General features: G+C 38.4%; 1 protein-coding gene across 3 annotated transcripts in view; it reads right to left on the bottom strand.

Annotated features, from left to right (window-relative positions):
- Positions 1 to 2,504: 2,504 nt before the first annotated feature.
- LRRC28 (leucine rich repeat containing 28) overlaps positions 2,505 to 26,754 on the bottom strand; it is a 53,295-nt gene continuing 29,045 nt past the window's right edge. For all 3 annotated transcript variants that reach the window (XM_080607258.1, XM_080607259.1, XM_080607260.1), the window contains 5 exons: positions 22,914 to 23,120; positions 16,460 to 16,562; positions 12,668 to 12,843; positions 9,997 to 10,156; positions 2,505 to 6,882 (listed from right to left, as the gene is read on the bottom strand). In XM_080607258.1, the coding sequence (XP_080463384.1) occupies positions 6,810 to 6,882; positions 9,997 to 10,156; positions 12,668 to 12,843; positions 16,460 to 16,562; positions 22,914 to 23,120 (719 nt within the window). In that variant the 3' untranslated portion in view covers positions 2,505 to 6,809. The remainder of the gene's footprint in view (positions 6,883 to 9,996; positions 10,157 to 12,667; positions 12,844 to 16,459; positions 16,563 to 22,913; positions 23,121 to 26,754) is intronic.

Raw genomic sequence — 26,754 nt, 5'->3', positions numbered from 1 at the left:
GCACTTACCAAGAATTCACATACGAGTTGTTGCCAGCCCTCTTCCAAGCTAGGCTTTCTGAAGAAAGTGTTTTTCTTTGTATTCCTTCTCTTCATGTATCATATACACTGATTTGGCTTTTTACAAAATGAAATTAGAAAGCTAACAGAAGCAGTGCAGAAACAAAGGCAGCCAAATTCAAGTCCACATTCAACCTGTTTCAAAACTTCAGTGCCAGCAAAGTAATCACAGTTATCGGAAACTGACCCAAGAATATTCAGCTTAATTCTTCTAATTGCCTTAACAATAAAAATCAATGGTTAGAACTAACACGTATAAAGGAAATGTATAAAGATGGATAGCAACAAATGATGAATTTAAATAATAAAACTTGCCTCTAGAAAGAACTTGAGTTAACTTTTAAATATTTTCCATAGATCTATGCAGCATCTTCAGACCACATCTCCAATTTACCAAGGATTACGTGCCCTGTTTCTTCATCTCCAACAAAATATTAGCCTTCCAGTGGAGTTTACCTGAACCAAATAGAATTTAACATTTTTTGCTTTCTTAATAACTTGATTTGCTGTCATGAAAGTACAGTAACTGAACATTCAGAGTAACAATCAATAAACAAACTCAGTATTGCTTTTTACATCATCAGAAAGCTTTCTCAATTGATCCAAATGAAATCAAAAAAAGTCCAGTATGTAAATTCTTAAGGCTTCCAGAAAATGACAGAAGAACACCTTCAGGGCACTGCTCCCCATACCATGCTTGTAGCCATATTTAGCAACAGAACAGTCAACAACTGACAACTTTCTTTGTCAGAATGAGCCAGTCAATATTTACGTTCCTCATGAATGTACAGAAGAGGATCAGGGTACTTGAGAAATTAGCCCTTGATTACCATTTGGGAGACATCATAAAGGCAAATCTCATCACCACCTCCAACAACAGAACTGCTTTCGTTGAGACTCGGTATCTCTCACAGATGCATCAAGGTCTTTTTCCTGCGTGTAGGAGATGTCTGAAGGGCATAATGGGTGCTCAAAAAACACGCTATGAGGGTTTTAATATTTAAAATGTCAAAAGATAAAGAAAGCATTTGGTCAGCTCTCCCTCTTTCTTGCTGAAGTAGCAGGCAGAAATCTCATGGTTATAAATGGTCATGCCCAGGCCCCTGAGCCAGCACTAGGGAATACCAGTAGTATTTTTCAGTGCAGAAGAAAGAGGGCTCTACTATAACGTTAAGCAAACACTGAAGTTGAGAGACACGGATGCAGTGGTTCATTTCAGTTCTCAAGTTCCCAAAATGTCACCACATAGCACAGCCCGAAATCTTGGCTTCGAAGTCACAAAATATCCAGTGCCTTTCCAACTGTGATCCTCAGCTCCTCTCATTTCCTGCATACAATAGCATTATTCAGCCACTGAAGTTTCCACTTAGCTTGCGTTTATGCCAAGTACTTTTAATTGCAAAGGAAAAGGATGTTAAGCTCTCCCATTTGTTTCTTTCGAATTCATAAGGGACACGGCAGTGGTTGGTAAAAGTTATAGGTTAAGGGCTGTTCTCATCTCTCTTAGGGGACTTGCATCATCCTGCTGCTGACACAGAGGTTACCTCCATCACAAAGGTAGGAAAAATTGTCATTTGTAAAACACTGAAAAGGCATATCATTGTGAACTTACTAGCAAACAAGCATCAGCAAAGTCTGAATGGTATTTAAAACCTTCAAGACATCAGTGGTAACCGATGTTCAGAGTCACCTTGATGAGCATAGCTCTCATTTATGACTGGATATGCTAGCAGTCACCAGATACATGTACAATAATTCAGAGAATGTCCTACTCAAAGAACACAGCAGAACAGAGTAGTAGCATTGACCAAATCAAAATACGGCACAGCTAGGAGTGAAGTAACTGGAGAAACAGATGCTTAATTTCTGCTTATTCTTGGCAATCTTGTTCCAATGATATGTTAGACAAGGGGAAAAAAACTGCTGAATGCTGCTCAGTAAATAATACATGAACCAGGTCTGCGTCTATGGACTATTAGCGTGGCACGTAATGCAGCCCTACTGAAAGACTGAAAGTTTTTTTCTTTTGATCAATCCATAGGAGGGCCTAAAGTACAGGCCAGGTTGGATGGGGCCCTGGGCAACCCGATCTAGTGGGTGGCATCCCGGCACAGGGCAGGGGGGTTATGGCTACATGATCTTTAAGGTCCCTTCCAACCCAAGCCGTTCTGTGATTCTTTGATAAAGTCAGATTTTCATAAGGCTTTTGGTTTTATTAGGCACTATCTGGTGACGTACATTGTCTGGGACAAAAGGGTTACGTGAATTGGTGTTTTGGGCTTGGTAGTGTTCTGAAGTGTCCCCACCCTACCTCTTCCGCCTTGGGAAGGAAGACTTACTAGCTAATTACTAAGCAAATGAACTGAAATGTAAATTAAATATTATATCCTAACACAGCTTAATAGCCCCAGGAACAATAGTTCAGTTAACTTTAATGGACTATAATTCTATCCAAAAATATAGTTTATTAACAAGCACATACAATAAATTGCACCACTAACTTGAAATAAAATAGCTAGCAAGCTCACCTTCACACAAAGTGACATTTGGTTAATACAGAGCAAAAAAGCAATACATATATGCTTTCAGCAGACAAAATGAACTCAGCTGCAATCCAAAGATGGGTGCATACATCAAAAACAACGAAGACTTCACAAGAACCTTGCCATTTCTTTCTACCAGACCTTTGGTCTCTTACAAAATAGGTCTGTAATACAAAAAGTAAGAAAAACTCTGGATTCAATTTACTCATCCTCTTCCATCACAAGTTAACTGTAACATTTTGCAACAACGTGAGGAGTAGCGAGAGGGAGGTAAGAGGCAAAGAGAATCACATCTTGTAATTGCATATAAGTTCAGCTGCAGATAGAAAGGTTGCCTAACAGTAGGCACAGAGATCAATAACATCGTCCCCATTTTCGCAAGAAATACAAAGATGGTAAAACGCATTCTTCTCTCTCATCAGTTAGAACTTGATCCAACGTCAACTGACATCAAGGCAAAAATTCTTCTATTATCAGTGGTACTGATGTGGCCACAGAGGCCTTCAAAAAATAAGTCACCCTCTCTAGTGAAAGGTTTGTCACTCTCCAGTCTTCAGCTTGGCTGTCAGTAAAACCTGACACGCTGTTACCACATGGGCATTAAGTCTCATCCTCCCTTCATGCCAGAAAAAGGGATTCAGCAGAATTTGATACATAAGACTTGAAGCCAACTTGGCAATAAGCAGTTCCACTCTGTTCAATGCAAGATCTGACCCTCACCACAACGAAGTAAATAGACGGTTTGGTATGAACTTCAGGAAGAACCCAAGAGAAGCACCAGGCCAGAACAGGAAAATATTCACTTCTTGATATTAGAACTTGTTCTTTGCTTGGGACAGGACATCTATATTTCTGATTCTCTATGGGGGAAACTAGCAAGAAGGCTCCCAAGAATAATGCTCCAGACATAACAGTTTCCAGTGTAAAACTGCTCAAGTAGCATTTTTAAACAAAGCCAGAGATTCCCGTTTCCTTTGTGGCAGAACACGAAGTCATCTCTATAAGCACAACCCAGTAGGGTCTCGGTTTTATTAATATGGTGTCTCTTATGAGAACATAAATATAAATTATGCATATGCTTCTTAATTACATTAGGAGTTAACCTTTACTCACAGAAATTTCACAGCAGTATCAATGAGTTACCAATTTATCTCCTCTTTCCTTTCCTCTCCTGCACTTCTCTTTATGTCTACAAAAATCAGGAACTTCTCCTGCTTTCACCTGAAGCAGAATTGAAATCTATTTTTAATCTATTTTTATGACAAGAAAATTAAAAAACACACCCTTTTAAAATACTGCTAGAACCCAATTTTTTGCAGCTTGAGGAGAAATTAATCTCAACATGAACTGGTCTGACCAACGAGAATAATCAAAAACTACTCAGAAATAAATGCTTTAAACAGAAGCCATGAAGTATTTGACCTCGTTTTGAAAAATTAGTGGTGCAGTTCAATCAGCAGCAAGCTCCCTCTCATCTCTGCAACCTGCAGAGCTGGCTCTCACGTTAACTAGTTATGAAGTACTCTTACAGTGGAACAAGTTTAGAAAAATTTGGACAAGTGAGAATGGAGTTACTTTTATCTAGGACAATATCACCCAAAGATGCAGATGAATACAAACACTGTTTGTATTAAAAAAAGAAACATGAAATTCAGCTGCATTTTCAGTCTCTATTGGCTTTCCTCTTCCTTGTTTTATAAAAATAGGGTATGACATTTCAGCTTCAACTGCATGTTTAAGTCATTTATTCATTGAACATGCCATTCTTGAAATATCATCTATTAAAATGTTAGTTAAGATTCATCCTGCTTATAGAACAGACTCAAATTTCTTCTGATGAACTATACTTGCAGACAATAATAGACTGATAGGATCTCAAAAATTATCGTGGAGGAAAAAAAGCGAAAAGAAAGCTCCATTCTTACCACCTGACTCCTAATAAAACCAACACCAATGTCTTTGAGCCAATGAGAAGATTTAACTCCCAATTTCATTTACATAGTGAATTCAGACTAACTTTGCTTTAAAGTCTATGAGTTGCTATTAAAAGAGAACAAAAACTTCCAAAGTATCTCCTTCAAAGGATACAGAGGAATAAAAATAATACTGAAAACTCCTGATCAAAGTATTATATGAAAAAGTAGCATTTCTAACACTACCATAGTTCTCTTACCATCCATTAAATACACTGGATTCTGTACTACACTTGCACATTTCTGACACAGGTAGATACTGTACATGGGTAATGTACATCTCAATTGTGCAGTTCCGAAGAAAGACAGCTGAAGATTCATTTTGCTGCGTCAGGGGTAAACCCCACTGGGTGGGAAGGCCTGTTGGGGATACCAACATTGAAACAAATTAGTGAAATGACAGTAAGAAATCCAATAGTAAAGTGTCTGTTTGGACATGGCTCTTTCCCCTACTGCAAAGCAGATTTATTAAATGGGATTTATTTTGCAAAGTTTCACAACTCTTGAAGAGTAGATGATACTTGCATTCCTGAAGGATTAAGTTCAACATTTCTTAATGCTAATTCAACTCTCCAAAATCAACCCAATAAAACCAGCAAAGATTTTACAAGTAACATGCACAAACCTAAAAATTCCACCCTCAAAAAATGCCTTTCTGGTAGTCTTTTAAGCTCTTACGATACTCCATTTATTGAAGAGATGCCAGGAAGCCTGCAGCGGGAACAAATGCTTCTTTGGCAATAGGAAAACATTCTAATGCCTCCTCCCTTCAAAGTATGCACACCTCACCACAACATATGCTAATATACTACCAAGTCTCTTTATCTTGCCTCTTTTATAACACACTGTTTCATTCATATTTATTTCAGCATATAACTAACCACCGGAGAGCAGAACGCTGTGCTAAATCCACAAATAGTTTACACCTTAAAAAATTAAAACAAAATGAACACATTAAAAATTTTATGTTCCAAAACAAGTCAAAAGGGAATAATTCTATATTAACTGATTCAATGTAAATTTTAAATTTTAATCCCTGCAGACATTTTCGGCCTGTTTTCCATGCTTCGTCCTTTAAAATTAACATGATCTAAAAAAATAATTTCCCAAATAGGATATTGATTAGAAATTTGTGCTAAATTTGACATTAGTACCCTAAAAAAGAGTCACAGCCCTTCCATGAAGGTATCTGTGTAGCATGCATGCCCACACGTGGGCAAACACATGCTTCCCCCTCCTTCCTCCAGCCTTCTCTGAGGTTAACACTCCACAGACAAGCTCTCACAAATTAGTAAAACGCTGAATCTAGAAAAATGAAGCCCAACTCTTTGTGGGTCTACAGGCTGCAAGTGCCAAAACAATAAATATGAATAAATATTTACACTATGTTTTCAAGACTACTTCAAGTCTTTCTCCTGAAGAACTCAGAAGCAAAAGGGAAAGGGTTTTTAAAAATAAAACCTAAGTGATTGAAAGATGATTAAAACATAACCCCAAACACACTGGAGCAAGGTCACTTAGTGTAGATATCAGTACCACCCTTTGTTACTGAAACAGGATCTGTAGTCTCCAGACATATCCTAGTTACTACAGTGGAAACAGTGTGTCTTTTAATAATACCAGAAGGAAAGACCTGCTTTTAATACATAGCTTCAAATACCACAGCTAACTGTCAAAGACTTTGTATACAACTGGGATAACTCTGTTGAGGAAAATATTGAGATGAGAAAAAAAAGTTAAAATTCTATGGAAATAATCAATGGAACCTTCAAAGGTTTGTACAGGCTTGGACCTATATGCACCAAAATCCAGCTGTAGGGTGAAGATGATGGGAGCAATAAGTGAAAACTTTTGTCTTTTTTTTTTTTTAATTAAACATCAGTAGAACACTGTTAGAGGAATGAAAACTGCTTCAAAATACACAATAGATCCACCTGAAGGCAGCCACATTTGTGAAACACTGGAAATCTGGAGTCAGAACTTGTGAATTTGTTTGGTTTGTATGCTGTCTTAGAGGAGAGAAAAGTTAATACTTTTAAAAGCTTGGTATTTACACTTCCGAAAAGTTTCTGCACTTCATCCAAATTTGATAGGGCAGGATTTAAGTGCCTCTTAGTGTTCCCGACTGGGCACTTCTGCTGCTTTGGCACACGCGCAGTATTCCAGTACCAACGGGATACGACGTCTAATGCAGCTTTAAACTGGCAGCACTCCTGGGTAGTTTTAAGTGTTTATCAACTCAGTAGGTCAAATGTCTGCAGACACTGGGTGGAGCAGCAGTATGCCACAAAACTAACAGTTGTCCTCCTAGAAAAAAAAAAAAGGGTGGGGGGGGAACAGTTGTCAGTAAAGATTAAAGCTCCTGGCCCCATTCCACAGCAGACAACATGCTGGTCTGTAAAACACAGGATTAGCCCATCTCACCCCGCTAGAAAAAGACTTATTTGATATATATGAGCGCCTGATAGAAAGGCAGAGAAGCACAGTAGGGGTTCTCAAAAAAACCTTCCTGGTTTCTTATGTGCTCAGTTTAAAGAAACAGCATGTGGTTTTTCTCTCTGTGCAGGGTGTGGCTGGGTGTTATAGCCAGTAGGTTTAACAGCTAAGAGGAAAATAGCTGGGTAATTCTTTGATTCTGCTTGGCTCATGTGTTTCTTAAATTACTGCTTGTAGGCATGAACTAACTGAAGTCCAGTGTCGTTTGATTCAGCTGAGTGAACAAACCAGGCCAGGACTTTCACAAAGGACAACGAACGGGCAGCATGGTCATGTTGTGCCGGGCACTCCAGCAGGGGTGTAGGCACAAGAGGGCAATAGCAGCCTCACTGGGACCCTCCTCCTACCCCCATCCTGGCCAGGACCTAAATATCCACTTGTCAAATATTAAGAACTGATTTTTACTAACCCAGAACTCACACTTAACCCAGTGCTAATGTCAGCGGTGCTTTTTCAGATACAGAAATCCAATTCAACACTTAACTACCCCTTCCTGGGAGAGAATACAGGATGCAACGCAGAAAACCAGACAAGATACTGGCATGGATGTGGCATGTGCTAATCAGTGCTGCTCAAATATTCAAGATCCTTACCCTGTGTGTTTTCATGGTCACTGTAAGCTCTTCAGAATAGAAACCCTGCCCTTCACATCTTTCTAAACCAGCTCTCACACCTCTACACTTCCACATAATCTTACCATGTCAAGCACAAGCTACAGAGATAAGGATGACAGGCTACCCTGCTTAAATCTCATTTTCTGTGGATTTGCATCAAATGTCAGCTACTCAAGACTGTACTCATTATTGCCTTTTGTAGAGCACAGTACATTCTTCTCTAAGGGAGGGAATGACAACTGACATAAGGTAATTAAAATATCATTTTTTAACACATGAAAACCATGAAGAAATATTTATTTGCAGTTAATGTATTTTTGAATGTTAATTTTCTTCAAAAATAACCTTGTATGTTTTTCTTGAGTCATAATTTTATTAATTCCTAGACATATTAGTAGACACTTATTGTTTATCATTTCATAACTCTAATTGCCTAGAGTTGCTCATTGTGGAACTTAATTAGGAAGTAGACCTTTCTCCTCTCCCATTGTTGGATTATTTCAGATAATAAAAGGATTCAGTGACCAGTATGCAGATTACCATCACTCTCTTAGAAAGTTATACCATTCTAATGGAGCTCAATGGCTGAAATTCCTTTATGGCATGATCGTAAGATGTTATGTCACCCTGAATATAAAGAATGTGGACTGTCACGTGAAAGAAATGTATTTGAATGAACATGAAACCCACTGAATTTCAACATCCAACTGAACTGTAACAAAAAAGACAAGTTGAAGTATGCAGTCTCTACAATCAGATGATCTGAGAAAGATGGCTTTTCCAAAGTAATGTTTATGCAGCCTTCTGGGTGCTGCCCAGATTTAGCATAAAGTTGTTTTTATTTCATAAAGCTGAAATGCTTACAAATCAGATATCAACTATGCCACAAACCCACAGCAAAATAATCTGTGATATAGCTGTGGAAAACATGCACTCTCAACCTTAGAGAACAATTAAATCTTTAACATGTTCTAATTGAACAGCAGTTCCTTATTTTTACGGAAGGTAACTAGCAAATCAATGGATTTCAGCAGGGCAAGAGCTAAGTGGCATTCCTAGGCATTATATATACCAACAAATAATTTTCAGAAACATTCTGTGGTAGAGCACTTTTTTTTTTTTTAACCTCAAGGAGGTGGTTAAGATACCAAGCTTACATCGAATACTGTTGGACGCACAATATCTCTAGCATCTAGCATTCACCGCTTTCTATTTAGAATATGACAATTCCCCTCTCCCAAGTCCTTCCAAAAAGAATACGGGGCACAGCTTTGTCAGTGGGACAGAGAAAAAAATTAAGCAAATCAGCCGTAAATGACAAAAATTCTACTGCCACTATATGCAGATACTTACACACAGAAAATTTGAGCTCAATATTGATAAATTCATGTCTAAACTCAAGAGCACTTTAAGCCAGATTAGCAAACCTCTCTGAAAATTCTGAGGTTTGTGATAACGGTTTTGCATTGCAGCATGTGGATTCATTGATATTATGGCTCATGGTAGCTCACCGGATCAGCTGCTCAGACTAACAGTGGATAGGGAAACAATCACTGCAAAATGATCAGTTTTAAGGTTTTTTTTTTTTCCTTTAAGGTATTTTAAACCTTCATCTACATAAGGGCAATACTCTGTGAATCACATTGCAATTTTGAGTCCTTCCTATGACTGTACTTCCAGCAAGCCACTAAGTCTGCATAGCCTTGTCTACTTGACTCGCGAATGCTGCAGACACAACTGCTGCAACGATAAATAACTGAAATATTTTTAACATATGTTTCATAGCAAGCCATCTTTTTACAAGGCAGAATGTTTCCACTGTATCTCACAAATTAATTCACGTGGAAAAGAAAAAGTATTTTATTGCAGAATATTTTCATTAAAATCTGGCTTTAGAGCTTTTTTCTACTTTTAATCCTAGAACACTTATGTGGTGGTGGCATCCTCCTGAAGTCTGGGTTGAGAGAATCAGAGGAAGCATTGGTGTTAGGCAGTATTTCTTTCCAAAGGCACAGAAGTACTATGCATGTACTGCAACACCACAAATAAGCCAATCCCATCATGTCAAAGCCTTTCACTAGCTAGCAGCAATCTGAAGCAGGCAAATGTGATAAGCTTTGTGAAGCAGTCTACCAGCAGTATGCTGGTTGCCTTGTAAATAAGAGATTTGCCAACCTTTACGTGCATTCATCGGACATGGGCTTTACATCTAATAGGCTAGTGCACTAAAAAGAAGTCCTTAAGAATACGTGTGTTCCATAGGTGTTTTTCTTCCTAAATGAAACCCCAGTGTAATTTCCTGTATAATTACCCTTGATGCAATCCTGCCATTGGAGTTTCCCTCAAGGGAAAGAGCTTTGGGTAGACAATGGTAAACATAGGCTGGCTGCAGCGGTGGCAGTGTCCCAAGGGACAGTGCAGTAATTCCAGAAGGCTTTTGGGTAGTGAGATTGGAGTCAGAAAGTTCAAATCTAGAAAAGAAAAACAAAAAAGACTATCATACAATTGTTTTGTTACAAGAAGTCCAACACAAGAAGTATGATCCAATTCAGAAAATCAGCTCTCTCATTAGCTTTCTTAAGAATTGGTCAAAAGAACAGCAAGGTAAAGCAACTGACAGCAATTAAGGCAATGCATATGGTGCTTCCCATGTACAAATTCAACAAGGTCAATGTGTAAATAAAACATCTGTGGGCATAAAACTAACTTGGCCCAAACATTCAGGTGAAAATATCATAGCCTAGCATAATCGTCATAGGAAAAGATAAAGAGACTACTCAAAAAAAAAGATGAATATATTCATAATCTCTTAAATGTGCCCCCATATTTAAAAGATGCCTTTTTTTTTTTAACCAAACAGGATACCAGGGTCATTTCATAGGGAAGAACAATCATGTTCTCAGGCTTAGCCCAAGCCATGCAGTATTTTATAAATTAAAACCAACATGTTAATCTCCATCTACAAACTGAGGGACAGCCAAGAGAGATGAATGAATTTAGGTGCTGAGTAATCAGGACAAGATGCAGTGCCTGATAAATCAGTTTTGCAATATCACACCAGCTTCAGCTTTCTAACACTGTAAGGTTTAACCCCATACACAATGTTCCACAACACCATCAACTGAGGTGACAGCATGACAAATAGTACATCTGCGTCAGAAAGAAAAGGTCATATTCCATAGCCAAGCAAAGACCGAGGAAAAGTAGCCCGGTCACTTCTGTTGCGCTTACCTAGCAGCAGCCGCCAAGCACTTAAATCTGCAATTTCAAGGGTGCAGTTAAGTAACCAGTGATAGATCAAATCTGCTCCTTTAATTGCATGCCACCTGCTTCCCCAAGACAACATTATCATTTTCCTGTCTGAATTATGCTTTACTCCCACCTCAGTGAGATGTGGGTGTCTCCAGTGGTAATGCACGTAACCTTTAATAAGGTTACACAAAAGTATGCACATAAAAATACATAAACACTAAAAGACTATACAGAATAGTGTAGCAAACTGGAACGAGGCGAGAGTCAAAAGTTTCACCGTGTTTTTTAGGTTCTGCACCTTGGCTGCAACCAGACAATCCTCATGAACTTGTACAAGTTATCTACAAACCCCTTCTTAAATTGACTTTGAAATACTATCTTGCTATTCCAAACCAAACTTCAATGTCTTGAAGAGCATTCACAAAGTCAGACTCCAGAAACTGTGAAAGTCACAACCGGACGAGTAAAGTAGTTACGAGTGATTTACAAGACATAGAACCCTTCTTTCTTTGTGCCTTATATTCTCAAATTCCTTTTCAAAGTCTAGAACTTTGAAAATCAAAATGAAAGTCAAAATGAAAGAGCACCCATCATTGTGTAGTTTTGGGGTAGCTGATATGCTGATACTAAACAGCTCAAAACCTCTCACCTCCCTTCTAAAGGCAGAAATATAAAAATATCCACAACCCCAGACTGGTCAATTAAATTGTTCTATGGATCAGTTAATACTTTCCACACAAAACAGAGCCGCTTCCTATGATCATGGACTTGTATGTTTACCACACCCCTTAACATGAAGCTTATTCCTTTCCATATATGAGCAGCAAATATGCTTTTCCTGGCAAAGCAGTAGCTCAGCACTTAAGACTTTCTCCTGTGGCCATGGTACAAGTGACCCCTTACCATAACCCTCTAGTATTTCCACTCTAACTCTCCACGCTTCTGCCTTCTACTGTCACCTGTAAAGCTGACATATTGCAAGACACCACTAACAGAGGAGATTCATAATACATCCAAATACGACAAAACCTGAATCCGCAGATATTACCAGATATTGCTAACTCATGTGACCGCATAATGCGGAACCAGATAAGCCAAGGGCCAGTTTACAGCAGAGTTTGAACTGGGGCAGAACTAAAACAGCCCAGCTGTCACACTGTACTGAAATGGCCAACGGCTGCTAGCATTTCTCTTGCCTTATGCTTAATGAGCCTGCCAGTTGAGGAGTGTGCTGCCTGGCAAGAAGCTGCATTGTTGGCTGATGCATCTAATCTTGCCTCAGGAACTGTATTTCTCATCTCGTATTTCCATTAGAGTTTCTCCTGCAGAATGCGTCCTTCTTTAAACAGTCCTCAAGAAAGCATTTGTAAAGCACAGCTCTGCTTTAGAAATAGTCTTGGGATCTGTTCTTGATATTCAATATTTTTGTTGTAATACAGCATTTCAAAAATAATTTGATTAAATAAATCATTTAAAACATTAATCTCTGTCCATCTCTTTAAAGAGCTATTTGAAATGTTCCTATCATTGCCAGAAAAGCACTTCCACTCTCTCTGTGATCATAGAATCACAGAACGGTTTGGGTTGGAAGGGACCTTAACAATCACGTAGTTCCAACCCCTCGGCTATGGGCATAAGTATCTTCACTAGACCAGGCTGCTGAAAGCTCATCCAGCCTGGTCCTGAACATTTCTAGGGTTGCGGCATATGAAGAAAGAAGAAACCCATACCTTTTAAATACACGTAGTAGGTGTTATAGAGGGTCCTCATGGCCAGTTCTTGCAGAGGCAGCACATGATCTGTTTCTGTCCCTATAGATTTTACCTCTGCTGGCAAGAACACAGTTAACTGTCCCGATGAAAAGGACAGCAGTTTCACCTCCGAAACTTGAATTGGAGAACCACAGCTAGAAGGACACAAGACATTTAAGAAGTCATTAAGAACAAATAAGAAAGAAAAATTAAGAAAGTTAACTTCATGGGAAAACCCACATGACCAACCCATAGCACACTTGACGTTGTTCTTCATCAGTGCAGCACCCTTGGAGAAGGACTTATTGCACAGTGAAATACATATGGACACACATTTTCTATAGATCGCCCCCTTCAGTGTCATGCTAGCCACCAGACATTTGAAGGTCTTATCAATTAATATTCAAAAGCTAGAGAAATGAGAACACAATCCCAAGGAGGTGAGCCAAGCACTACCAAAAGCAGTCACGTAATCTCATTTAGCATCTGAATGACATTTATTAGTAAGTATTTTACATAAGGGAGCAGTTTCATACATAACAGTTGGTTTCCTGCATCTTGGATCAATCAGTGGTGAATGATAATGGGTCTCTCAACTACAATAAGAGGCAAGCTACAGCCACAAGCAAGTCTGATTCAAGTGCCACTGGGTGGTTCTGTACTATGCCTTTCCCCATCCACAGAATTCCCTTGGAGAGGACAAAAAAAAGAAAAAAAACAGCCTAAGCTAGAGTGTGAAGGTCCCCTATTAAGTCCTAACCTTATCCTTCCCAAATTATAGTGAGACAAAGGAAGGTTATTTGGATTCAAGTAGAGAAACTTAGCCTGTATTAAAAATAGTAATTCTTTATATGATCCCTGTTGCAAGTTACCATACCAAAGAGACACGCATAGGAAAATTCTACTGAGGTTGCGGAAGTCAGAGGAATTGAAATTACGACTACTTAAATTTGGAGCCAAGAGGAACTTGTTAGGGCCGGTCCTAACAAATGGAACCAACACGAGTTTGTGAGCCTTCCCAGATATTGGACCTAAAACTGAGGTAACCATGTTCAACCTTATCAGGTGCAGAAGCAATCTGACAGAACTTCTCTGATAACAATCACATCTCCTTTGATTAAACACCTTTGAGAAACGAGCAAAGAGCAGCATCAGCAGCAAGTAAATAAGCCTCTTGTTAAATATTTAATACTTCCCCGCAAACCATTAACAGGTAAAATATAATCTAGAAATCTAAGATCCAATATTCCAATAATCCATTCCCCAGCAATCCATACCCAATCAATTAGCTACCACAACCAATAAATCCCCAATACCATATTTTCAAGCTTATCAACCCCTCACCAACCTAGACAGAAGATAGAAGACAAACCCTTAAAGTCACTACAGTTTCTATAGCTCAGAACTGGACTATTTCATTTACTCTGCATAAAGGGAGCCCACTGTGCCTTCCCATTACACTAAAAACAAAGCAAGCAAGCAGGACAGACCAACAAGAGGAATAATTTAAGAGATACATCCTTATATCAGAATGTATTAGGGAAAGAATCAAAACATTTGAGTAATACTGGGTGCAAGAACAAAAATTAAAAAAAAAAGTCCATGGAGGTTTAAAAGGTGAGAGAAGAGTGGAAAGATTGTCTATCCAGCTGGGAAAAACGAAGCTGCAGAAGACCCTTGTTGAATAAATCAGAGCAGGGAAAAAAGCTATGGCCACTTATTGCCTGCTTTCAACAAGAGTGACAGACACCTAACTGCAAACTATGAAATATAATCTGAAAAAATAAGATCAAAATTTATTTTGAGTACTGAGATCATCAACTCTTACATAAAAGACTTTTTCAGTCAGCCTGACTGCAGGATTCCCAGACACAGATTCATTACTTCCACAATGCAATTTATATTCTATTTTCAGATATCTCGCTTTATTTTAGTAACAGCAACATGTCAGATTTAATTGTCCAGTGGATGAACAGACAGTACTAAAGCCAGGAGCTTCAAATATTTTGCCTGACCTGTAAAAACTTGGATTGGCTTCTAATGCTTTCTTGGAAGGAACACAGAAATGCTTCAGATGACCATCACTACATGATTTTAACAGCGTCACGCAGCACATCACCAAATAAAAACTTTTGTTTCTTACACATGGGTACTTTCCCTATATTGAAAATTTTCCTCATAAATGATTTGCGATATTTCAAGAGGGTTTTACAACAAAGACAAGTACTTGATTGGCATGCATACCATTTTATATAATGAAAATCCAAGTATTTTATTTTTTGGATTCTTTATTATCAAGAAAAAGATTTTTGGATTGTCACATTTTTTCATTCCACAGAAGCATTAAAGGACGTTCAGTGTAGCCACTGCAACATTTTTGGTTTCTTCTACACTAGATTTATAATACCTTTCAGAGATGTTAGCAGCTAGCCTCACCAGCAGTGTACAAGCAACGAGAGCAAGTAGAACAGTTAATATCTTCTTAACCATCAGCCTCTTTCCCCATTCCCCTCCCCCCTTTTTTTTTTTTTAAAAAAGACATTTTGTAGAAATTCAATGATGACAAAAGATCAGTACAAAGACAAAAACAATTTGAGTAAGCATAAAGTAAGGAATTAGAACATTACACAAATTAGCCATATGGTTGTTTGAAATCACCTGAACTAGGCAGACAGGATAGTTGAACAATACTTGTTGGAGCATTTTCTGCGTTATCAATAGTGGTTTGGACACAAACAATACAGTTCTACGACCTGTTAGGTCAATTTTATCTATTTTTACAATTGACTGTTAGTCCTGAAAAAACGAAGGCTAGAAATTATTTCCGCTGAAAAACAAAGTCAGTAAAAGTTTGAGACTGCAGACATTTCATACAACTGCAAGTATTTATATATCACACAACCAGCTGACATGTGAATATTAAAAAAAAAAAATCTTAAAATGCCAAGACTCAGCACCTCGCATATTGCAATAGAGCGCAAGCTGTAAAGGGGGAATTTATATTTAATGCAAGATCTGCTGAGAGCGAGCATACCAGAAATTTATAATTAGATGGTAATGAGGACAATCCTCCTCTGATCAGTTTTATACCAGTAAGGCTCCATTCATTTCAGTGGTGCTGATCCTGATTTATGCTAGTGTCAGTGCAGAAAGAATTAAGCTACTGTCCTAGACAGACCACTTTTTCCTCACATCGTAACCACAAACATGAGACAGCCTAGGATATTTTTAAAACGGACACTTAAAAATATACCTGTCAATCCCTAATTCCTCAAGAAAGTTACTTATTTTAGTTAGTAGGTAACCAAGACTTAAAAGAAGCTGATACTGGGATGTAAAAACGAGCAAAGCTGCACGTGACATTCCAAGATACGGCCCAAAGCTCAGAGACATATGAGAACTTATGAACTAGATAGATGCTGCAACACATGAAGAAACAGTTTGTGAATTCTTCAGCTATGGAGATTCTGTGAAGCCTACTTTTCTGGCCATCTTTCAGTGCAGCTAGTATTCAGCTTCAGGACTTACATTATCACTAAAAATTCCTTCAGAGTAACTGCACCAACTCTTATGGCTCAACATGAAAATACAAAGTCAGCGATTAACAGAAAATTTGCTGCAGAAGTAAAACAGAACAAGCAGCTGCAGCAATCCCCCTCAAAGTAACGTTAGTTCTGAATCAATCACAAAAACCATTTCTATCACACAGACACGTATATCCAAGAAATTCTAAACTGAAAATGCAGGCAAAACATTTCAATTCACACCTACCCGCTGCAACCAATGACTTTATTATACAGATAGGATGGAAGGCCTTTGAGATGAATGTTGTTATCCACGTAAACATACTGTAGCTCCCGAGAACGACCTAAATCTGGGTTTAGAAAACAAGAAAATAAGTAAGGGAAAGAAGGAATGACAGTGGCAACTCTACGCAAGGCAATTCTCCGTAATTATAAATAAATTAATCAGATTCAACGTTAAGCAAACAAATTAGTACATCCTAGTTGTAACATTTCAGCAACTTATTTTAATAATTTTAATGCTATTTCTAACCAGTTTTTCAATTCATCCATAATAAATTAAAACCCTTTTTCGGTAGCCCTGAAAAACCCACTACAAAGACTTAAATTTTGACATTGATGAACTCTAGCCAGTTTGAAAAAGCAAAGGGACAACTCATTTCAAATCTGCTGTGAGAAATTCATAAGGTCAAGTCTACTTCCATTAAGTGGCTTTGCATCACTGAAATCACAGCTTCGTTATCTGTAAAGTGGTGAAGAAATAACCAAGAATGCGTTTCCCACTGTTTCTTTTCTTCAGGAAGAGATGCTTACTTAATTACATTAGCCATAACTAAATACAACCAGTGATCATTCCAAAACAAGTCTGTGATGTGTCGAGTTACAGAACACAAGAAAACACACAGCCATTAAACTGCAGAATATTACACAGCAAAAGCTGTGGCTACAACAACCAATATATTCAAACACGTGCTGCTTATTATTTTTGTTAAAATATTCGTTGCTGGCAATCAAAAGCAGCAAGCACAGCATACTTCTAGTCCATGAAGGTATGCTTTAGATATGTTAATATATTAATATGTTAATATAACTCCCGCTATGACCATGTAGATATAAAGTGATTTTATTTTGTTTAGAAAATTAAAGTGGTGGAAAAATAGAGCAAAAGTAACAGGGGAAAATTAAGTCTCTAGGAAGAATTCTCAAGCAAAAATTTTGCTTATCAGCAAGATGTGGTCAGTCTGCTACCAAAGGAAGTGAAAAACACGTTAATGAGACATTTAAAGACAAACCAAACTAACTAAAAAGAATAAAGTTTTGAACTGTCGAGAAAGCTGACACGTAGGATCATCTGGGCAGCCCATTTCATCCATTGCTCCTACGCCATTCAAGATACTAGGTTAGGGAAAGACATATGCCTTTAATAAAACCAAGCACCGACGTCTGAAAGCCTCTCTGTTGGAGGAGATAGCTGCAACCCAGACAAATTGCATTACGAAAAGATGTGTATGCCTCTCAACTTCTTAAACTTTTATGAGTATGCTATAGAAAATAAGCAAGACAAACAAGCATTTGGTGAATCAGCAACAGTGAAAGCCTCTAGTAATAGCAGCTCGTTCTGACTCCCCATCTCTATCAATTGGCAATTAGCTTGATGGGCACAAAGATCAGGATAACCAGGGAAATGAACAGTTTCTGCCCCTTTCGTAACCGTGGCCAAGAGCAGGATAAAAGTTAAAATGTTTTTCATGATACCTAGGTACAGCTATTCTGTGTGGAATTATGATCTCTTATCGTTCCCTACAATAGCCATAGGTAATACAACCCGTTCTTTATCACTGAGTAGTTTCACTTGTATACAGAGCTCTGGACACCACTTAGCACAGATAAAGCAAACGACATTTGAAGTGATCTCCCCAAACATTTGGCCATCCTAAAATATACCGAATGTCTTCAGCTGTCACCCACTTGAATGGCAGCTGGAAGCAGCAGAGACCTTAAACATGCTGGGGGCTTCAAAGGGTGCCACAGCATCACATCTTCCGTAAGGAAAAAGAACTGATACCATCAGAAAACTAACAGGTTCCTCGTCTGAAAGAAAAACGTTAACACGGAAGACTTGAGTTTGTTTTTTTCTTTTAATACAGGCCCTTACCCTGCAACAATCTACAGAGGTTTTGCCACAGGCTACAGGGACCGTGACCTGGGCTTTGTTCAGACTGGAGTCACCGGACATCACAGGATGTTTCCATCCATCACACTCTTCTATGACCCTGTCCCCAAAGATATTCTAGTTTGAAGAGCTATCTGCCGCATCCATCAACTGTCCTGCCCCAAGAAGCAAGCACAAATATCTCTGCTGACTGATCGGCACTGCTGTGAGATGCTGCTGTGCATCGCTGAGAGCTAACACCTCAAAAAAGATGAGGTATTTTGGCTCAGTATTGCAGGACTGAAAATAGTTTAGTGAAGTTCTGGAATATTTTTAGATGAAACAAAAACATCGCTATCCTACGGCGAATAAAAACATTGCAATACCGAGGCACTAACACCATAAAATGTTATAACAGTGGAAAAGAATTAGCCAATAAAATTAAAAGTAAATAGCATGTGCCTGGCACACCTAAAGCTGAGAAAAGATTGCCTCGTGCTGCAGAAACCAATCTCACTAAGAAGAGCAGAAAACTATGGGTTGCTGGGGTAGCTTGAACGTGATAGTGTTTAACTCATTAATTTGGAGAATAGAAGAAAATTTTAAGAGGGCTCATCATCTTCATTTCTACACAGATGTATGCAAATGGGCTGGAAATCAGGCAAGTCAAAAAAAGCCCTAAAGCTGTTCTTTTCATACGCATTTGGGGGTGGGGAGGGGTAGGCTGCATCTCATCTCTTCCCTCTGTCTTTATCTTATGCTATGTTTAGATTCTAAGTTCTGAGTTGACTGCATTTCCTAGGTAATTAAAGCAAATTTTTGGATGTTAGACAAAATATCTCAGTAGGAAAAATGCAATTCCCAAAGCCAAATAGCCTGTAACTATAAATGTTCCTTTGATATAGTTTATTTGCATTAAATAACCAAGCATCTTCCAGTCCCCCAAAGATTTTTTTCAAGTTTCAAACGCTATCCATAGAGCTTAAATTTAAATAAATCACTTAAAAAAGCTCTTTGTATCCCATCCCCGTTAATTTTTGTCTTCTATCAGTCAACAAATATTGTTGAAAATTCCCTAAAAACACACTTCTTAAGAACTTTGTAAAATAAGGAAGCTCTCCATCTCTGAAAAGGCTAAAGCTACAAAGAAGGTTTTTATGTGGCTTTTGCAAGCACTGTACTGTCTAAAACATTTCCACTTTCCTCCTTCCAGGCTCCCAGATCAAAGACCTTTCTCCCAGAAATGACCAAATGCCATGAGTCCTGAACAAACCCCAATTCTATTTTTTTTTTCCCTTCTTTTTCCTTTTTTTTTTCTTTTCTTCTCTTAACCTCAGGGCCCTGGCATATGCATTCCACATGGCTGAAGATGGAACAAAAGCTCTTGTGTGTCTGCTCTGATGCTCTTTTAACCATACTGTGAGGCCAAGGACACAAAAGCAGCATATACTGAGGTAGAATAAGACCTTTGTTTACTGTGCACTGATAATTACTAGACCCATTTTCTAAACAAGAAGTACACATGAACCCTCAATAAAGTGATATAACACTGAGTATTCGCTGTCATAATATCCCCTGTACTGCCAGTATACTTCATAATTTATGGCCTATTTTAATTATATTTGTACTTCATTACATAAATTATTTTTATTTTTGCAGTGTCATCAAATTCAAGTTTCTGCTTGCAAAGGAATTTGCTTTCAGGCATTGAAGCATTTGCTCATGGTGAAAGTTTCAAGCTAGCTTTCTATCAAAGGGTAATTTTGATTCTGAGTAGATTGATATAAAACGATCAGTAGTTCCATCTGCCATTCAAGAACAGAATTCTTAAGAGCATTTATTAGGACAGCATGAAAGCCACATCCTCCACCCTGACAGTAACAGCAAAAACGAAGAAGAAAAAGAAATGCACAGGGCTGACCAGGAGTTTCCAGTTAAACTTACACACCTAATTTGGGTATTTTTAGAAATTTATTAGGAAGGCCTAAAGGTTCAGATCCACACACTTTTTCGTTCAGCTGCTGGCTATTTCAGTTTATGTTCAAATAAACTCTTATTTTCCAATACAGGCACATCCCAAAATTAAGTGTATTCTGCACAACAAATGACTAATTCATTGTTGTTTACCCCATCTGCTTGTACCAGTTATGAAAGTCAGAGTGGCTTGAGGTATTTTTATTGCATTTTGCAAAACTGATAGATGTTACACTTGTTTCCTTTAGATGCATTTGCCGTCCAACTTGGGAAGGGTAAATATTACCATTTAAACGAACATGCAGGTCAAAATACTACCTGGTACCTCTCCAGCAGTGCAGTGAAATTGCAGTGCTATTGCCAGAACAAATCTAACACCTATCGGCCCAGGAACAGGAAAACACGGGTTTCCATTACACATAACAGGAGCCATACAGGCAGCAACAAGGGACATAATCAGATGGGGAAGAACGGGTACCTTGCCACAGTGGATGTCAACCACCATATGAAAAAGGAAATCACACTTGAAAAAGCATTAAGCAATACATTCCAAACGTGACTGTTGCTGCTAACATGAACATGTCTAATAAAAAATAAAAATAACATTGTTTGGAGATGAACAGGAAAGCAGGCATCTTATACGACTCCCTAAATTTAAAAAAAATTGACAATTATTCCTTGAATATCACTTGGTTCCACAGTACCTTTCACTGCTACTTAACCTCCTTAGTCATTGTCACTATTAAAGAGAAGTTAGATGTAAAAATACACACAAAAAACCATTAGCCAACACATGCAGCTATAAGAAATAATGCTACAATTATGCCTTAATATCAGTAATACTCTAAACAAAATATTTTCCCATACAGCAGAAGATAGATTTAATCTTTTTGCTTTTCAGTGCACTCTCTTCTACTTCATTTCATCACATCTTGACCACTCTGAAGCCTTCTGATGCTTCAGAAAAAAAAAAGGATTAAAAATTTACATTTATACTGTGCTGCTTTCCCTCTGAACTCTAGGATTTACGATTCAGTTTCATATTCACAGATAGCAAATTATCTCCAAATGTTCACCAGTGAGTCACTATTAAGAACTACTGAACAAGGTCAATTGACAGTCTTTGATGTTTCCCATTATTTTAAAAGTTCCTTTTGAATGTTTTGAATTTGAGTCTAAAAATAAAGAAAAAAAGAAGGTGTGTCATTATACTACAGATTTATTTCCTCCTTTTGAACTTAAAACACTTGAGCAGATCTGTGGCTCATCCAGGTCATAGCTCACTCACAGATAAGCTACTAGTGCAGAAGCAGAAGAAACTTTTACCCTTTAATATCTCACATTTTCTCCTACTGAGCAGCATCTTATTTTTAAAAACTGAAAATATTCAGCTTCTCTTGCTCATGAAATGTAGTTAGGAATATTTGCCAAAATAGGGCTAGCTGCTCTTTGATAGTACTGTGAAATCTGGATGATGCATCCTGGAACTTGGTTTCTCATTTCTGTAATGACATATGTTGGGACATAACTGAAACACTATGTCTGGAGACATTATTTGCACTTACTTGTCAGTGCAAATAAACTAAGGTGCTAAAATTATTGGAACTACCATCAACTGCTTTCAAGACTAATCACTAATAATTAAAAAATTAAGTTTAACCTATGCAGTTAATTAATTTAGAAATGAAATCATCCTATTTTTTGCCACCTCGATTTTAAGCCTCTTTTCTATGTAATTATTGTAGCTTCATCTGCACCTAATTAGCCTAACTCTGAGCGCATTCTAGAAAAAGTATTAATGGCTATTCAAATGGCATGACAAATCTGCATGCATGTCTGTATTTCAGCAGAGATTAGCTCCTTGGCAGGGCTAAGGAGTAACTAACACATGGAAGACGAGTTGCTTTTCACAGACTATACAGTCCACTCGTACTAAAATCACAACTACGTCCCACAACGAAACGCCACTCGCTCACTATGCCTCCTGTTCTCCACATCCAAACTGCTACAGGGTTGAAAAGGAGGTAGATAAATTTTTTCTTGTCCTCCTGCTGGAGAAGTTTTGATGGATGCCTGCACACAAATTAAGCCTTAGCTAGATTATGCAGTACTGAAATTCCTAATGATGTCAAATAATTTCTATGGATTTACTGGGACTCCACAGCAAGTTCCAAACCCCAGCTGAAGAATCTTAGTTAAACCATCAGATCCAGCAGACTGAAACAGGTCATTACCCAAAGTGGTGGCACTCAGATTACATAGTACTATATTTAAACACGACATCATTTAAACTTTTTTCCCCCTCAGTTAGCTAAAAATAAAGCCAATTTGATAGCTGACCTATGGCTTTAAAACAGACATGAAACCTCAACCTTTATTTTTTTATTTTTATTTTTTTTTTCATGTATTAACATAATTTTCCAACAACGCGATCACTGTAACAGCTCCATAAACAGAGTTGGTAGGGGCCAGCACGGATGAAAACTTGTTGCTATGTTTTTTTGGGGGAAGGCAAACTTGTTTCCCTGCCTCTTCTGTGACCAACACCCCAGCTCAAGCAAAGGCAGTGACTCACCGAGGGGCAGAAATGCAAGGCGGTTTCCAGCCATGGAAAGCTCGTTGAGGCTTGGTAGCTGGCACAGGTGGCGCGGAACATACCACAGGTGGTTGCGGTCTGCAGTCAAGTACTGCAGCGAAAGGCACATATGCAGCCTTTCCGGTAATGTTATCAAACGATTGGTTGAGATGTCCAGCGTTTGCAGCTCCCTCAGGTCTCCAACCTCTACAATCAAAAAGGAAGCATTGACATACGTTAATACAACTATTTTCATAAACAAGACCAGACAAAAAACTCAAATCAGAAACAAAGGTCAGCAGTTAGCTGTCCTGTTTCTCTCAAGATACTATTCTATCAATCCATTCTGAACTGATACTCATTATCTCCATCACCATCTTATTTCAAATCTTTTTGACAGGCAACAATTCTCAGTTAGGCGGTATATTTATATACACACAGTGTGTTGCTGAGCTGCGTTAATTACTATGAGCAACATCAAGCAGTTCCCTAGGTCTAAATCAAAATAAGCAGGAAAAAAAAAGGTAAAATGATCACACTACGTAGCTTGCTGTTACCGAGAGTATTTTGCATGACCCCAAATTCATGTCACCTCAGATACAACATACACATTTTTAACATTTGAGGATGCAACTCTGATATACACCTTACTTAAGATTCTCCCGCAGTGAGACTAAGCAGGAAGTGATAAGCATGCATCTGTAAGTGACAGCCCTTCACCAAGCATGCTTAGGAACAACAGCTGTCTTCATGATACAAGTCAGAAGATCTAGCTTAATTTAGAAAAGAGATTTCTTCATAAACTGTAAATTATGTCAGGTCACGTTATAATCTATTACAGTAAGCTATAAACTATAGTTGCAATAACTACAGCTTCTAGAGATTTTCTCTTAACCTTTTAAGAATCTGGTTAACATTTGCAATTTTAAGAGCAGAAGCCCATTTTGCATTTTAAATAGCATCGTACAACTTTTTCTGCAGGTAACAAGTGACGTTCTTCCAAGTCAGCAAGATGTGATCGAACAAGCAGCCTCCCTTGTGCAAAGGGTGATTTCCTTGCATCTGGCCTTTGGGACCAGGATGCCTTTCTTTAAGGACCGACTGACAAAGATATTAAGAAGCTCTACACATTAGCTCATTGCATATTCTCTTACAATTACTGTATAAATTTTTTTTTATATATATATATATATATATATATATATAAATTATTTTCCCCAAAACATGGGGAAATGCTAAGCAGTTTGGCTTAGTTTGTCCCTACTTCCCAGCAAAGGAGCCGACGCGGGGAGCTCTCAGTGCTCCCCATCCTCATGGCAACTCTCAGCGCCCTGTGGGATCCAAGTGACTTTGCCCTCAGCTGAATGAAACCAGCTCTTCCAACTGATAGCTGCTTAACACAGTGCCCCAGAATTACCTAGATTGGAAACACCAGGTAATCTACACAATCCACAGTCTATGCAATCTGCACAATTTACAGATCTATCACCAATTTTACTAATTTTAAGGTACTAAACAGGGCAACACTATTTAAGTTAAAGCTAAACAGAACCTACTGTGCCCTTAAGCTCCCTCCGCATCAGGAGCTCCCTGAGCTCTGGTAGCATCTCTGAGCATCTTGGATAGTACACCCTAAGAAGTCAACCAAATGCTAGGTTATTTTCAAGGTGTATTTTCAGGTTTGTCTTTTATGCAACGGGAAAAAGAGAAATGGCATATCTGAAGTTGACTGTGGGAGAAGTTTCTGTAAATGTTACTTTACAGAATGGAAACACAAAAAAAGGGAAATTATAATGTAATTATTAGAGATTTTCAGAAAAATAATAATTAAAGTTGGTGTGTGCATTTAAAAGGAGCTGCTACTCACCACAACTGATCATAGCGTTAACTAGAATAACGAATCAACAACACAGTACACGCATCCTTTTATGAAATACTGACAGAAGCAGCAGCTATACATAACTACCACATTTTTCAAACCTCTTAGTTTCTATGTTAACAGCAATCATAAGCTTTATGAAAAATTTTCTTTATTACAAGAGCGAAAATGAATGGCAAAAGCAAGACAAGCACTTCTAAACAGCAAACAACTACTGTGCAAAAGAACTGCAGTAGGCCAGTCTAGTTTTTAGAGCATTTTATATTCATCACAAACAAAGCCATATGCTTTAAAGCAGTGACAGGAAGAGAGCCACCTACATCCAGCCAAACCACTGACCACATGCAGTCAATAATAGGCCTAGCTATTTTCATACACTAACCTTTTTCTCTGCCACTAAAAACAGTTTTCTAATTCAGTTTAGGTCCTAAATCCCATAAATGTTACGGTTGGCAAAGCTGGCAGAGTTTCAAAGGCATTGCTAGAATGATATGTTTCAAATCTAAGAGGAAATAAAAGTATTCTCACTTTATCCTTCATCCAAAAAACACATACTTGTCCAAAACTTCATCCTCTCTACCTTAATCTTCCAATGCAGACCAGATGTAAACATCCACTTTCAACACGTAGTGCCATATGTTAGAAAAACACCCACCAACCCCTGATGAAGTTAAAAAGTAAACCAAACCACTTAAAGTGCCATCAGATTAAAGACACAACTCCCTGGTCTCCCACCATAGCGCTGAAAGCTCATTTGGAGGAACATACTCAGATACTTACTTAATGACACTAAATTAGTTTCCATCTCATTAAAGCAAAGGAAAACAATAAAGAGGAATAACACAAAATATAAACAGTCCATTAATAAGCTTTTCAAGCTTTTAGTCACTAAACACTATTATTTATACTTAAAAAATCTCTCAAGAAATACTGAAGGATGCTTTACCTGACAAAGGGTGAAAGGCCTACAAACCTCTCTTGCCATCACCTCATCAAGCACCAAGACATCTATGAGGGGTGGGCTTTGGAAAGTTTAGGTAGACTCAAAAAAGCTATACCTGAATAACAAGAGCCACCAGGGAAAGAACTGTTATTCAGAGATGGGTTTTTTAAATGGATAAGAAAGAGACAAGCATTATCCATCACCATTAAACCACATGCAGGAGTTGCAATTACATTTAAGTGAAGTCCATAAGTGTGTAATTTAGAAATTGATATTAGCTCTAGTATTAACTTGACGACTATCCAAACCAACAAGGCAGTGAGCTGAGCCCCCTTTTGACATCAGGCTCAAACTCTCTCTATCTCTGCTCAACTCCTAACCCGGAGCGAGGCAGACACGTGGAGGCAGGCCGAGCCCAAGCGCCAAGCGCCGATTCTTGGACCCGAGTGTTTCAGCTGTGTCCATCCACACATATTGCTGCCTTCACACACAGTTGGGCAATTCTGTGGCTTGGCCATCTGGTACAAATGTGCTCGTGGGGTACTTCTACACCAAGTAGCTGACAGCCTGTAAATTCACATACTGCCTTACCTCACAGCAACTTGTGCGCAGGCTTATAGCCAACGTCCTGCCTTCAGCCTTCTGAACGTGATTTCAGCGACACCAACGTACATACGAATACTTCAGACTGTATTCCAGAACTGCCAGCACTCCTGTAATTAATTCCACTTTTTATCCTTGATAATAGGAGGACTCAGAAGTGATAACTGCAGCTCTGAAAAGCAGCCCTTGCGTTCACTGCAACAGCCTGGAGAAAGGGACAAGCGAACTGTCCTCCTAGGTGTTTGCATTTCCAAAAGAAAAGCTGCCAAATGGGTTTGTCTCTCAACACAGGGAGAGAAGAAACATCAGCACACTCCCCCCCAAGTGAATCCTTCAAGGAATTGTAGGAAGTTTCAAAAATTATTGACCTTCTATCAAAATGGACTGTATCTGTATTACCATACCTAGCAAAACAA

This window comes from Anser brachyrhynchus (genome assembly GCF_964034855.1).
Source record: "Anser brachyrhynchus genome assembly, chromosome: 11".
In the NCBI taxonomy this organism is placed as follows: domain Eukaryota; kingdom Metazoa; phylum Chordata; class Aves; order Anseriformes; family Anatidae; genus Anser; species Anser brachyrhynchus.
The sequence above is the reverse complement of the archived record's forward strand: the minus strand, read 5'-3'. Positions and strand labels throughout refer to the sequence as shown.